The sequence below is a fragment of the Lotus japonicus genome, chromosome 6 (genome assembly GCF_012489685.1).
Source record: "Lotus japonicus ecotype B-129 chromosome 6, LjGifu_v1.2".
Taxonomy (NCBI): Eukaryota; Viridiplantae; Streptophyta; class Magnoliopsida; order Fabales; family Fabaceae; genus Lotus; species Lotus japonicus.
In genome coordinates, this window is record NC_080046.1 from 61,434,237 (window position 1) to 61,449,674 (window position 15,438).

The 15,438-nt window shown below is 35.0% G+C and overlaps 3 protein-coding genes across 4 annotated transcripts; 1 reads left to right on the forward strand and 2 right to left on the reverse strand.

Annotated features, from left to right (window-relative positions):
- The first annotated feature begins 1,578 nt into the window (after positions 1 to 1,578).
- LOC130725865 (E3 ubiquitin-protein ligase RHF1A-like) lies at positions 1,579 to 4,257 on the forward strand. The gene is made up of 8 exons (XM_057577054.1): positions 1,579 to 1,833; positions 2,072 to 2,118; positions 2,202 to 2,264; positions 2,353 to 2,449; positions 2,569 to 2,873; positions 3,002 to 3,109; positions 3,194 to 3,539; positions 3,958 to 4,257. Exons 1-8 carry the CDS (start codon positions 1,729 to 1,731, stop codon positions 3,982 to 3,984), a joined length of 1,098 nt encoding a protein of 365 aa, XP_057433037.1. The 5' UTR covers positions 1,579 to 1,728; the 3' UTR covers positions 3,985 to 4,257.
- A 1,587-nt stretch (positions 4,258 to 5,844) lies between these two features.
- On the reverse strand, positions 5,845 to 8,142 carry LOC130726713 (peroxiredoxin-2F, mitochondrial). The gene is made up of 5 exons (XM_057578010.1): positions 7,897 to 8,142; positions 7,762 to 7,791; positions 7,409 to 7,567; positions 6,573 to 6,667; positions 5,845 to 6,045 (listed from the first exon to the last, which is right to left on the reverse strand). The coding sequence occupies exons 1-5, from the start codon at positions 8,098 to 8,100 to the stop codon at positions 5,940 to 5,942; spliced, it is 594 nt and encodes a 197-aa protein (XP_057433993.1). The 5' UTR covers positions 8,101 to 8,142; the 3' UTR covers positions 5,845 to 5,939.
- Positions 8,143 to 11,065: 2,923 nt separating this feature from the next.
- Positions 11,066 to 14,087, reverse strand: LOC130723253 (uncharacterized). Of its 2 annotated transcripts, XR_009014227.1 has the most exons (3): positions 13,456 to 14,087; positions 12,209 to 13,368; positions 11,066 to 11,329 (listed from the first exon to the last, which is right to left on the reverse strand). XR_009014227.1 is itself a non-coding variant. In XM_057574229.1 (2 exons), the coding sequence occupies exons 1-2, from the start codon at positions 13,564 to 13,566 to the stop codon at positions 13,120 to 13,122; spliced, it is 360 nt and encodes a 119-aa protein (XP_057430212.1). In that variant the 5' UTR covers positions 13,567 to 14,087; the 3' UTR covers positions 11,066 to 13,119. The 2 variants fall into 2 exon arrangements, 1 of the variants encoding a protein (XP_057430212.1); XM_057574229.1 differs by having other exon boundaries at positions 11,066 to 13,368.
- Between the last annotated feature and the right edge of the window lie 1,351 nt (positions 14,088 to 15,438).

Sequence of the window (15,438 nt, forward strand, 5' to 3'; positions counted from 1 at the left end):
TTCGGTGTTCACTTAAATTACTATTATGCAGTGCTGTGCTGCAAGTATATACATACGCCACCGCTGCTTAGTGGGTTTCACTGCATGTCCGTCACCTTGACACTTGTCTTAACTACATACACTCAACTAGCCTCTTATATTTCCTCAAACGTATTCTCATCCACATAATTTAATGATGTCGGGGCTTCTAATGCACCAATTTCCCCAAGAAGCTGCTACACACATGATACACATAGCGCTAGCTAAAATAATAAAATATCATAGGACGGGCTATACAAGTTTATTAAATCTATATACTTATAATGGGGCCTATCCCCACCATTTAAAAAAAAGTTATAATGAGAAAACTCCTATCATGTTCATTTAAAAAAAAAAGTCCTATCATGTTAATGTTAGTATAGTTAGTTTTCTTAGTAAAAATTGGAGTTATTGGTTTTTTTTGTTTACATATGGGAAGTAAAGAGTTATTGATTCTTTAAAAAGATACTAATTAAGATGGATGTTTTAAAAAAAAGATAATTAAAATACAATGAGTTAATAATTTTTTCACCACAAATTAAAAAAAGATTAAAATAATCAAAGAGTGATGAACGCTACTTGTACCTGTTTGGAAAGCACCACCGCAAGGGTTTATGAAGCTGAATGTGGATGGAAGCCACTGTCAGAATAGTAACTGTATGGGAGGTGGTGGTTTGCTGCGGGATAGTGATGGAATTTGGGCTAGTGGATTTATTTCTCAGACTCAGTTGGGAGGTGCTTTGCTCGCGGAAGCGCTAGCCTTGCGAGATGGGTTGATGTTCGCCTGGGATCGTGGCTACAGATTGGTCTTATGTGAAACAGACTGTCGAATGCTTAAGGAGGTGTTGCAGGATGAGGACCGTGTGAGGTTGCATTCACATGCTACTACTTTACTCGAAATCAAAGGATTGTTGGCTAGGGATTGGAATATCAAACTAGCTTGGATCAATCGTGAGGCCAATTTTTCAGCTGATTACCTAGCAAAACAAGGAAGCTCTGCTCCTAAGCCTGGATTTCAGTAGTGGAGAATCCATCCCCAAAGCTTGATCTGCTTCTGCTGAAGGACAAGCTAGCTGTGTCTTAGTTTTTTTAGTTTTGTTGTTTGTTTTCCGATGTACAAAAAAAAATTATAGCTGTTCGTATGAAATGTTTATTACCGGTCATCCAAAGAAAGATGATATTCGTCATTTATTTATTTTTAAAATTATTTTTATCATATCGTGGTTGAATTCTAATTGAAAAAGAGTTAAGATTTGATATTTCTATAAAATTATCTATTAAATTGAAAATTTTCACAAATCAATCTATAATTACCAAATTCCCTTTAATATTTTTTTTTATATTCACCAATGAAAACATGACACTTTTTATTTAGAAAATCAAATAAGGTGCCGATAAGAATAACCCAAGAAAAGAAAAGCACAAGTATAATGGAAACGTGAAAACACAAAAAAGGAAAAAAGAGATCCGAAAAGGAAAGAATAATTAAGAGTGGAAGACAAAACAAAAGGTTTGATGAATCATGGTCAGATAAAAAGTCATAACGTTGATTTCATCAAACCAAACCAAACCAAACCAAACCCTCTGAATCGGGTTCTTTCCTTCCTTTTCTCTTTCTCCTTCACTCACTCCCTCACTTTCCTCTTTTCATTCTTTTCTTCACCCACCAAACACTCTCTCTCTCTCTTCTTTCATCTTCTAGGGTTCTCCATGGCTAATCTCACCTCCTTCTCTTCATCTTTCGTCGACGACGACTCTTCCGAGGACTCCTGCAGTATCTGTCTAGAGTCCTTCAACGTCCATGATCCATCCACTGTATGATCTTCTCCTTTTTTACTTTTTTCTTGCTTTCTGCATTTCGGATCTGTTTCGAGAATTAAGCTTGTAGAATCATGTCAGATAGCTATGTATTTTGATGTGTCTTTCCTATATGTGGATGAGTTGAACCTGTAGATAATGGAAAAGGAAAATCTCCAAGCTTCTGATATCAATGTGTAGACTTAAAACTTTCAAGTTTGAACTGTGTATTGATTTGTTTCCTTTTCAATTCCAGGTTACCTGTTGCAAACATGAATATCATCTGCATTGCATTCTTGAATGGTAAGCCTAATTGTTTCATTAACTTTGCCATGGTGTGAATTCTTATTGGCTGCTTATAACATAGTTCCTTTTTGTTTCTTTAGGTCTCAAAGAAGCAAGGAATGTCCAATATGTTGGCAATCACTTGCTTTGAAAGACCCTGCCAGGTATTTAAACTCCTCTTGATTACTTGATTCAAGCCTTTTATGGGCATGGTTGGTTAACAGTTTTGATCAATCACCTATCTTTTTGTAGCCAAGAGCTTCTAGCTGCAGTGGAGGCTGAAAAACGCTTAAGATCAAGAAATGTAAATTCATCTTCATTCGCTAATTCTCGACTTAATGATGGTCATGTGAGTGAGATAACTAAGAATTGACAGTGTCATGGCAACTGTTTTCTTGTGTTACTATGTTTTGGTGTTAGTTTTCATGATACAGGTATCATACTATTGTTCAAATTGTTCTCTTGCAGGATGGTTCTTACTCAGAAGAATGTGATTTTGATGAACAAATTATGCAGCACCTAGTTGCTGCTGCAAGTAGGGCTCGTTTTGTTCACAGACAGGAAAGGCGGGGATCGGCAGGAGCAGGTCCGTCTGCGAACTCTTCTGTGCATGTTCGTCGAGAGCAACCGACCCCTACAACAACTTCGCTATCTCAGGGTAGTTCACCAACTTCTGGTGTACCATCAAATGTGAACAATCAACCTCCAACACCTGTTGTTGATGAGGTTGCTAGAAATACTAGTCCTCAAACTGATGTTCCTTTCAGAGCCAGGTACGGTTTGTGACTTTGTATAAACCTTTAGGTATAAAGCAGTGACATCAGTTATTTACTGCAAAGCTTTTTCCTTGAGTTCACTTATTGATTTTAAATATGTTAACTTTTTCCTGCATCATGTTCAGAGTTATCTATAGCCAGACACCACCTGAGAGTGCGAGGAGACTAAACACTCCGGAGATGTTCTCCTTCCCTGAATCCATCAAATCCAAATTTTCTGCTGCTTCAGCCAAGTAAACATGTTATTTCTCGGTTACTTGTGTGCTCCAATCACCCTTTAGTGTTCATATATCTGAAATCTTGCAAGTTTTGAACAGATACAAGGAATCAATTTCAAAAGGTACCCGTGGCCTCAAAGAGAAGTTACTTGCCCGTAATGCATCAGTAAAAGAGCTGAGTAAAGGTGTTCAGCGCGAGATGAATGCAGGAATAGCTGGTGTTGCACGGATGATTGAACGCCTCGATCTTTCCTCTAAAAGGTCCGCTGCTCTATTTCCTGACCGTACAGGGGAAACTTCAGGCTTTCCTGAAGAAGTAAAGTCTGTCAAAGAGCATTCTCCTAGTGAAGATAACGAAGATGTGGTTCATCATGTTACTTCAGATGCTCCCTCACTCATCTCTAACATGGTTCCTGCTCGAGTGGAAATTGCTCCACATGTTCAGGTTAGTCCATCTACCAATTTTCCTTAATTTGTACTTGAAAAATTAGTTGATTACAGCAAGTTAGCTGGTTCTCTGATTTCCACATTACCTTTGTTTATAAATCAAGGGGATTTATTTTACTATCCACACAAGATAAAAGAAAAGAGAAACAGATTGAAAATGAATAAACAATAAAGAAACGGTTTCGCAGCTTAAGCTGGTTTGGCATTGGTAGGAATAAGTTTGTTTTAGGGAATTTGGGTTGCTGACTTGCAGTCATAAATTGGTTACCTTCATGAAACAAAGGAACCCCACTAATGTTGCTCTAAGAATTTGGGTGACAAAATTGGATTTTAATATTTTATAAATGATGAATGTCTCTACTAATCTAAATGGCTTGAAATGTGACTCTTGCTCTTGAATGTGTTTCCAATTTCAGAGTGGACAGGGTGCATTGAAGACTTAGCTCAGGGTTCATCAATTTTACTGTGCTGTCTCGCTTGTCCAAGAAGTGCAAGAGACGACTTTGATAACCAATGTACCTGTTGGTATGCGTCCTGCATTGTCGTCACTGATCACTGCTACATAATGTGTAGGAATTAAAACTATGTATGATCTATTTATAAAGCCAGGGTTTCTTCCTTCAGAACCTTTCAGATGTAGTTTCATGGATTCATACCCATGTTATCATGAGTTTAATACTTTATTTGGTTTAATGAAATATTTTAGAGGTTCTTCATTTTGCACTGCAGTCTCACATAATTATTTCTCTATCCGTTTTCTTGCAAACTCTAGAGTGGTGATACAATACAGTGTTGACATCAATTATACCTAGAAAATTTCAAAGTTTGTATGAACGTTGAGCACTGTATTTTATTGAGTGGTCAATACTTAAACTTATTTAAACTTCAATGGTTGCAACATATGAAACTAATATAAGATTAACCAAAAAAATTAAGGATATAATTGAAATGTTAAGATCATATTTAATAACTCAGAAGTGTTAATTGTCAGTTTGTCGCTGATAGGGGTGGAAATAAGTCAGGCGGCCCAACAGGGGCTTGTGGCTTGGCTCGTCAGAGGCTTGTTTTGGCTTGGCTCGTTTATTCAAAAAGCTGGCCTTAGGCTTTTCAAAAGGCTTAATTAACTAAAAAGGTCAAGCCCAAGCTATCATAAAAGCATATTTGGTTTGATAGGCCGGCTTGTTTATCTATTATTTTTATTAATATTATAAATAAATATAATATTAATAATATAGTATATTGTTTTTTTAAACTGATGTTTACTTTACTTTGTATAAAACATAAAATCCTAAGTCCCTAACCTAGATTAGAAGCCTTTCAGAATTTGAGCATAGCACATGAGTTACAGCAGCAACAGGCAAGCACCCATGCCGACGGCCTCAATCAGCCACCACTATGGCGCCCAAAGTCCGCCTGTTCTCCACAACCGTGAGTCACGACCACCACCGTTTTAGATAAATAGACTTTTAAGTAGGCTTATAGGTCAAGCCAGACTTTATGATAAGCCAAGCCAAGCCTTAAAATTTGGCTTGTTGACAGGCCACAAGCTAGGCTTGGGCCATGAGAACACAATGCAGGCCAGGCTTGGGCCACACAAAGCTTGGCTTGGCTTGCCTTATTTCCACCTCTAGTCGCTGATAAGTGGTTAATATTAAAATACAATTACAAGTGATTTTTAAAATGGTCCAATTGTTTCTAGGTAAACAAGTAAAATCTAATATCAGTTCTCAAGCATGATATTATCACATTGGCACAACGTTAATTAATAATTACTTTCTCTAGAACCAAAAGGATAGAAGGGTTGAAAACGAAGGGAACACAATTTTCTCATTAAAATTTCAGATGTTTCATATAATTTTATTTTATCTATTTCTTTTCTGAAAAATTTCAAATTGTAACAATATAATCAACTAAGTTTTAGAAGAAAAAAACAATATAATCAATTATTCAACTGAAGAATATAATTAACGTCCTTCGATACTTATGTCATACAATGCCAATGGATTTTATTATTAATTTTCCGATGTACCAAAAAAAAAAATACAATGCCAATGGTAAAATTTTCAAAATCATGCAGGGCATATCAGTTTTAAAATTATAGAGGCAAATTATCTAACCAAATATAATATGTGAGTATTTTATTGGGTAGACCGATTCTTGTAGCCAACCTACTTAATGGGAAAATATTTTAATCTTATTCACTATTTTCATTTTTTAAATACAAAATAATGAAAATTATTTTATCTCATGTATAATCTTGATCCCAGGAAAAGGATAAGTGACAGCAAAAGTAAGTCTAATACTCAAAGGGGAAGCATCAGGTACATTTTATTGATTAAAAAAAAAGGTACATTTTATTCATTATTGATAACTCACTACAAGCATACAAACATAAACTTCAAATCTGTCCCAAAATTGTGTCTGCGCCAGAAACCTTGACATCAGATGGAGCTTCTTCAACATTAAGAGTCTTAACCTTCCCATCTACCACATATGCTGACCATCTACACGGAAACAACCACCACTCTTTACAGAATTGAACTCTATAATGGAAGAGATTAAGAGAATACAAATGTCTTTGTGTAGAAAGCACAGTTCTAAGGCCTAACTGTTCAATCAAATTAAATTGGTCTGGCTTCTACATCATATGTTTAATCATGCCTACTTCCTTCTCAAGATGATCATTTATGAGCATGAAATTAGTTTTACATTGTTAAATAAATCATGTTTGGCTTCTAATTGTAGTTTGTTATGCTAATACAATTATGTGGCAATTCCTTCACTACTTCACGTTTATTCTTAGTTTTTTTAAAACTGTGAAATCCTGAACTCCCCATTTTTGGTATTTGGTATATAGTTTCAAAATATTGGAAGAGAGCAAGTTCCCTCAAACAGTAAAACCAAACAAATGTTCAAGTGAATGATTCCAATCTCAGTTAAAGGGAGAGTTTTCCCCCGGGAATCGCCCTAAAGATCGAAGTCAATGGTATTTGAAAATCACACTAAATCCATCCATCTGATTATAGCATACCTTTCAGATCGTGTTCCAAGCAAAGCACCAGAGAGATCAGTAACTAATTCCAAGCTTTTGTGAAAGCTCCCATCGAAGTCCCCATAAAACTCAATCTGTAAAAATTTAGAGGGAAAAGAAGGCTACAATCAACCAATACCCCAAAGAAAAGAAGGAAATGGGAATGCCACAAGGCAGCAAAAACAAAAAATTATAAATTCTAATTCACCAAGGTATTGACTGATGCATGATAATCAACATAGAAATCTCCATACTGACTACTGAGTTACTGGACATATAATGTATACTGATTTGCTCAATCTTCACACGGACATAAAAACTATGAACTTCCCAGAGATAGAACCTAGAAGCTCTCATAAACCGTTTTATACTTTTCGCATATCTACAATTACTACAACTTTCATATAATTCATCTATCCAAATCACTGCATAGGAGTAAAAGAAAAAGTCATACTCTCATACTCTTTCCTAACCAAGCTCTAGTCCTCCACTCCTCCTTACTAGCTTCAAACTCAATGTAGCAGAAACACTCTCGATGCATTATCTAAAAACTCACGACTAACACTAACAAGATAACAATGCAGCACAAGGACATCTCTAACACTGATTATAATTTTTTTTTTACAGATTGGATTGTGATAAACAAAAAATTCAACAGAACAGTATATAAACAAATACAATCACTCCACAAGCCTAAAATGTAAAAACTAAACAGTAACACCAATGCAAATGAACTTATAAAAAAACACACCAATGCAAATGCAAAGTAGACAAAAAAGGACCCACAAACCACGTGCAGGCTTTTATAGTCAGGCAAGAAGAGAGGTATAACTTACAGCATCTTTAGCTTGAAGCTTCTCAGCCCACGCATGCATAGTATAAGGATCATTAATAGCCACACAAACAACAGAATCAATCCCTTTAGCCTTAAACTTTTCAATGTTATCCTTGTAAGGAGGAACATGTTTGCTTGAACAAACTCCTGTATATGCACCCTGAACAAAAATTCCAACCATCACAAAAAGCTACTTGGGAACAAAGCTATAACAAACTTTTTTCTTTTTCAAACAATTCCATCTCCTAGAATAAGTAAGGCATTCATTCTATAAATTCAAATAGTACTGAATTACAACAAAAAGTGAAGAAAAAAAAGAGAAAATGCAATAAGAAAATTGCAGAGTTAACTTACTGGGAGTCCAAAGATGACAACCTTCTTGTCCTGAGACATTGAATTGAATTTGGGGATGAAATTACATTAGCCATTGAACAAAACAAAAAAAACAAATTTTGAAAACAGGGACGGTATATAGAGTCAAAAGGGTACCTTGAAGATGTCTTTGATTGGAGTGGTGGAGAATTTGGAATCAACACCTTCGTCCCAGGTGCGAGCTTTCTGGAGAGAAACATTGGGTGCGGCAGAGACGATGTCGGTCCCACTTGCAATCTTTGCGTAGGACCTGATTCGAAGAGCAGCAGAGACTGATTGGATGGCTGAAGAACCAGCTCGCTTCATCACACAGGATGCCATGGCCAAATTCTCAGGTTGTGTGATGTGATGTGAGTGAGAGGACTGAGAAGTGGAGCATACATATGTATGGAGATTTTTTTGTTTTTGTTTTGTATGGGCCTTTTCCTTTTGGGCTATTCTTCTTGTGACCCAATCCACTAGGCCCTCTGTTTTTTAGTCTTTAAGAAAATATAATCTTTTTTGACAAAACAAAAAGAATCTTTTATACAAATAATAATAATCTATTTAGCTTAATTTATTTATTTAGTATTTGATGAGTATAAACTTGTTTGAGAAACTGGGTTAGTTAGTCTCTCGCAACAGATAACTTTTTCAGTGTTTGAACTTACGTCTCATCGTTATAGGAATCTAACTTGCTTATCACTAAACTTACACGTTGTTGGTAATTTAGCTTTGAATTTTACTAAAATAAAATTATGATGCAATATAGATGAGGTCCTAGTTTCTTTGTGTAGTACAGACTACAGACGTTTGGACAGTTGACAAAGAGAGCTGGAGTTTGATCCAGATCACCTCTTTTCAATCATAGATGATTTTTTATGCTTACTTTGGCCCTTCTTTATAAATAGATTCTCAAAATGGCGTAAGATGAGTAAAGATTCCATGAAAGAAGTTCCTTGTAAGAATGAGATTGGAAAAAAAGAGGATTCTTTGACAGGGAAAGGGTGAGAAAAGAGGCTGGGATGTAACTTTATGACAGGCGACAGCAATGGATCATTGCAAGGACATTTTGACAATGATAGCATGTTCTTTCTTGGCTTCCATTGCATGTGAAATGAAAATAGAAAAAAAATATGAAAGGAAGAAAAAAAATTATAAGTAATTTGAATTGAAAAAAAAAAGAGAAAACAAAATTGATTGATAATTTAATAATTAAAGGCAAATCCCGAAGCTTGTGTTGGTGCTTGCAATCATGGACACCACTTTTCCAACATTTGCTTACAGAATCTAGTGTAAATGATAAAAGTGAACTACATATTACTTGGATAAATTAAGTATGATAAATTTTTAATTTTTAAGATTATCAGCAGTGGCGGATCCAGAATTTTTATGAAGCCTGGGCAAGTTTAGGCTTAAGCGTAACTGACCCTGGGTTTTAAATTGCGGTTGTGGACATTGCGGTGTTGCGGCGTAAATATTGGGAGAGCCATAAGCATAAAGAGAATGGTTTAGAGTATGATTTGCCGACAATTCCCTTCTATCATTATATCTATAATATTCACACCCCACACATCCTTTTGATAAAATTTTCCACCTCTCTCAACCTAAAATTCTAATTGATTGATTGAACCTAGTTATAGCTGATCAAGATTATTTTTCTACTTTGTTAGTTGTTCACTAGATCATAAACATAGTTGATTGCATCTGATTCCACGTATTTTAATCTTTCTTTTTATATATGTCTTTTAATCCCATCACTACATTTATTATATTTCTCGTTTCTTAATTTTTTTTTTCTTATCTTTCTTATATAGTTGTGAGTAAAACGAGTGTTGAACGTTATTTTCCTTGTAAATAAGCAACCTCAAGAAGGAAATTAGAACTTATAGCTCTAAACTCACCATAAAAAAATTCTGATCTACCAAAAAAATCCACCCATGTGAAAAAGGAAAAATAAAAAAGTATATTTATCCACATAAAATTTAGTCAATACAGTTAATAATAAAAAATTAATCAATATATGTAATATCATATTTTTAAGAGCACACACACCCACGCAATACATCTTATGTTTTTTTTTTGTGTATACATTTTTTCATAAATATATATGGTTGTTTTTTTTTTGTGAAAGATTAATATATTCAAGGGCAAGGCCCAAAACAGGCCAAAGCTCAAACAAACAAGCTGAACATGCAAGTGAGGCACAAAACAGGCCAAAGCCCGTAAAAAATGGCCTAGGGCCTTAATTTGTTTTCTCTTAAAAATAGCAAAACCCTAAATGCTATCTTATTCTTTCTCTTTCTCCAGCCGTTTCCTTCTTCTTCTTCTTCCAGGTGAGGCACAAAACTGTTTCGTTTCTTCTGCAAATTTCTAGCAATTTCTAAATAATCACCCACACCACATTTAATCTCCCCATGACCCTTCTTGCTGGCGCCTTCTCTCCTCCAATTTTACTCTAACCTTTCAATTTTGCCCATTTTCTCTTCTTCTTTTTTTCTCTAAAACTGACCTGGTCCAAAGAAAAAATTGTTTTTTTTTTCCAGAGCTAGGGCACAGGCCCTAGCTAGCCGGGCGGTAAATCCGCCCCTATTTATCAGTAAATTAAATACTACACTTTTTGATTATTTTATTTATTGATTCTTTGATAAGAATCTTGCTGACTTTTTCCACTTTTCTTGAAGCTTTCCCTTTAGTATTCACTATTGAAAAGTGGTGATTGTAACATGCCCTTTTACAATTGAGAGTTCAAAAATACATATTCATAAGCATTTAGTTTAAGGTTTAATTCCTAAGCGGTGTGTACGAGAAAATATTTATTATAAAAGACTTTTCCTTTAATAGAATTTCCGAGACGTAAGTAACGCTGGTTGTGTGATACATTGAAAAAGTAAATATATTTAAATTTTAGCTTCACATTACTCACCATATTTTTTTAGAAAAACATGCTCTTAAATTTCACATGAGGTGAAACTATTATTGATGGAAGATGTAAAAGCAAATTGACCACACCCTTTCTCAATATGTGCAATTTGCTTCACATACAATTGGGAAATCAGCTATATATGTTATGTACATAGCATAGACAGAAAAGGATAACTTGCTGTTGTGTATGAGTAGAAAGAAAAACAGAGAAAAAATATGAAAGAACTTATATCATTAATATCATTTACTGAAACAAGGACGGTCACGACCCAAAATCCTAAGCCGTGACCGGCGCACAGACTAACACCCTAGTCTGGCAAGCCTGTTTCTCACAAAATCATTTTCCAAAGTGTTTTCCAAAAATTATACATGTTGCTCTATATTTTAAAATAATTCAACAAACCTCCTTTATATTATCAACATTTCCAAAACAATAAACCTGCCAAATGTTTTCATCATAACCAAAATTTCTTAAATAAAATAATAAATAACAATTCATAATCAATCCACCTAAGACTCCCTATAGCTGCAGATAACTACAATCAAATGAAGATATCAATCGAGCCACCAACCAAAGGAGGCCTACCAATAAGAAAACTGAAAGATCTGAATCTGACAACAATCCGCTACTCAGTTGCCTGAAAATCTGTGGATGAAAATAAGGAATGGGGTAAGTCACAAAGACTTAGTGAGGATTTAACAACCACCATGAACAGGAAGGGGAAACATAATAGGCACGAGTTTTTCGCTCTCAACTAAGTATAAAGAATTTACATCATCAATAATCTCAACTCAGTGTAAAGAATTTGTATCATGAATAAAATCAGTTCAAATCATTCCAACAACGAACTTGACAAAAATCATAAAGTTTATAAGTAATGCTTTAAATGAATACAGTTAAAATCATGTCCACCTATGAAAACATAAAACCATAAATTTAATATCATAGGGTCACACATGTAGAACCATGAGGCGGCTCCATCTCGTTGATAGCCCTCTCCTCCTAAGGGATGGCCTATCCGATAGGGGCGGCTCCATCTAACGGATAGCCCTTTCCTCTCTCATATCACATGTCACATCGTATCATATCATCGGGGAAGCTACATCTCGTTGATAGCCCTTTCCGTGCACTGGCGGCTCATCTAACGGATAGCCCTCTCCTCCCGGAATCAATCTAGCTAGGTGCACCTAGGCCGTTACCTCTGTTAACGGCTACGGGGTTCTATCAAGGATCCCCAAAACCGTTTTCTCAAACCAGCTCAAGTCTCATCAAAAGTCTCAAAATCAACTTTCCAAGTTCACAATCTCAGTTTCACATAATTTCTAAAATCAAAGCAATATAAATTATTGCTCACGTCAGTACATAAGCAGACTCAAATCGACTTCATAAAACCAATTTCAGATAATTCAAGAACTGTAAAAGCATGTTTCCCCAAATTTTCAAACGGATAGGTAACATATTTAAATAAATAAAACTAGCATATAGAGTAATTAAATTATGCCACAGTAATTGAAAACCACTCACAACTATGACGAATCAACCGAACTGCTCTCAACCACTCCATGTCGATTGAACGAACCACTAGCCGTCAAATCTGAACACCAAAATCAACTTCAACCTTCAGCAATAATTATCTAATGTCATACTATCCGTGAGCAACTACGAAATTCTCAATTATGTAATCAAAACCCTAAAAATATTACTACTTAAGCCTAATGTACCTTACCATATCATTCTCTAAATTTATGAGTTGTAGGAATACCTCAATAAACCAAATAAGCAATTATGTGAGAGTGGGTGCTCTTCTCCTTCCTCATAGCATAAATCCTAAATCCAAAATTATGCCAAGAACCCTTCAACTTAAATTCAGAAATTTCCCTTCATGCTTGTGTATTCTCATGATTGTGTAATCCTGTGGTGGTATTTGGTGACTAGAGAAGAAAATGATGAAGAAAGAAAAGAAGAAAGAATCGCTGACGAAGGGAAAAGAAAGTGAACGAGACAGAGAAAGGAAAAGACGAGAGAGTGAGAGAATAACATAGGGTTCCATAGTATAATTAGGAATGGTACTGGTAGTGGGTTACGGTTTCTTTTTGTTTGGCTTATTATATATATATACATATTATATATATATATATACTTTTCTTTTTTTTTTGTTTTTTTTTATTATTATTATTTATTAACGGGATGTTTCAAGGACAAACTTATCATATGAAACCAGATAAGAACAAAATGCTTGTCCACAGTGGAGGGTTACAAAACCTTAGGTGAACCCTCCTCTTAAATATTTAGGTGTATATGGTTTTCCCATGCACCTATATAGATACTATATAGAAATCAATTATCCATACACTTATTTCCTAAAGACTAAAGAATTAGACCCATAAATGCATAAATTAATCAGTAGAATTTGTAAAATTATGCAGAAGAATCCATTAATTTCTGGATTTCAAGGAATCCTTGATAGGAGGAGCTTGAGAAGCCATTATTGTTGTGTCTTGAGACTGCTTTTGATAATTTGCTGAGTATGAATTGTTGTATCTTCCCTTCCTCTGCTTCCTTCTTATTGGCTGTGTTGCTTGTGGGATAAACACCCCTGTCCCTTTGCTCTGATCTCTTCTCAAAGCCTGCTCATACAGGAATGCAAACTGTGGAGGAGGATATTGAATTGCTCCAGGAAATACCTGAAAAATAGTTTAACCATGTTAAGATTGTAATTCTTGAAAACATGCACTGTATGAGTTTGAGAATATGCTTTAGTAGTAAAGAACCTGAAGAGAGTCTGCAGGATAAGAAGCAAGTGGGTCTTCATGTTCATCCATTAGTAGGAGGGCAATTTCCTTGCTCAAATCTGCAAAATATAGATCATCTTCCAGTTCCATATATGTGTAATCTAAAGAGTTCTCTAATTTGGAGAAACCAAGTATAAGAGTTTCCAATCTTACTTCAAATTATGTGTCTCTGTTTTTTTTTGTGCTCTCCATTACTAGTGGATATTTAGGCTTATATAGGGAAGAAAAAAAAAAGGCAAGGATGGAAACTTGAGATGTATGGGGTGGTCATGTGGGTTGGTGGGGTCATGGTGACTTTGCCAATCTGGCTTTATTCCCCACAAGAATCATGGAAGTGTGTTGTGATATTATCCTATTGAGATCAGAAACAGCAGGCAACAGCTATGAATGAATGATATGATATCTCAGCCAAATATTCAATCTTGATTGTGGATGTGCCTCATCTCCTAAAACACCAAGTTATGGCTCAAAAGATATTCAAAATATTCAAAGCCCCTCTGATGCATAGGCGACAAATGAATTTTTGTCCAATAGATTCTTATCTGTTTTCCATCATCTTGTGTTTTCTCATTTAAGATTGAACCAGTCACAGACAGAGACTACTACAATTTTTTATAGGTCGGTGGATCTACTACTTATTGAACTACTTGCAAATGAGGATCTAGCAACTAGCAAGCAAGCGTGTTTGTACCAATTCAACAATTTATATGTATGTATGTATACAATTACAGTTTCAAAATTATAGTTATAGCATTATATACACGCTCTTTGACTACAATTAGAATTATACAAGTCAAATTTTAGGTGAAATTCTAGTTGTAGAGAATGCTTCCATTACTTCTCTACTGATCATGAGCTAGTGGCCAATGAGTGTCCCAGTGTTCCACTTGCTTAGCCGCAGTGTGTGTCGGTCCTCACGTGAACTAGAAATTTTAGATTTAGAAGCCCCTAGTCCACATCACTATTGCTCTGACAAATACTAGTGCTTCATTATTTTCGTTTTTTCTTATTCAAAGTAGAATTGATGTAAAAATAAAAAAGGTTCAATTTTAATATATCAATAGTGTTCTAAAATCATTCAATACTTTTGTTCTTTAATAAGAGAATTCAATTGTTGAATGTCAAATTTTTCATTATCTTGTTATTGTCCCTGCAATGCTCATCATTAAGGACGAAGAGAAAGACAGAGTTGGAGAAAGACTTCCCTCCTCGTCCTCCACCCATTTTCAGCTTTGGTCACTTCTTTTTCATGCCCCTCTTACCCTTAACCACTTTATTAAACTCTTACCTACGAGTGGGAATGAACAATTTTTTTTTTTTAAGGAATTGTCTAAATGACTCCTGAGAAGTTTTGGTTAAATAACCTATCATCCAATTACATTTAAGATAAGTCAGTTGGAATTTCTATATTTTATTTATTAATTTATTTCCAACTCACTTATCTCCAATATGATTGGATGATGGGTTATTTAACTCAAACTTTATCATGGGTCATTTAGACAACCCCTTTATTTATTAATTTATTTCCAACTCACTTATCTCCAATGTGATTGGATAATGAGTTATTTAACTCAAACTTTCTCATGAGTCATTTAGACAAGCTTTTTTTAAGAGCCAAAAAAAATTATGTTTACACCTATTTCAACTCCATCTTAAAAGGAGATAAAAAAAGAAGTGAGAGAATTAAAATATGATAAGTGATGTGATATAAAAAGAAGAGAGATAGAAATAAAAAGTAGGCGAAAGTGAGAGCGATGAAAACAGAGGTGTGAGTATATCAAAGTTCGAGTGAGAATAGGTTAGACGACCAATCAAGGACATGTGTCTAACCTGACTTATTTAGTAAAAAAATCTAAACTTAGGCTTTTTAAAGTCGGATTAGCTAAATATGTTGGACTCAAGCTATCAAAAAAATTTGTTTGGCTTTAGAGACGGATATATCTAGAGAAAAAGCTTATTATC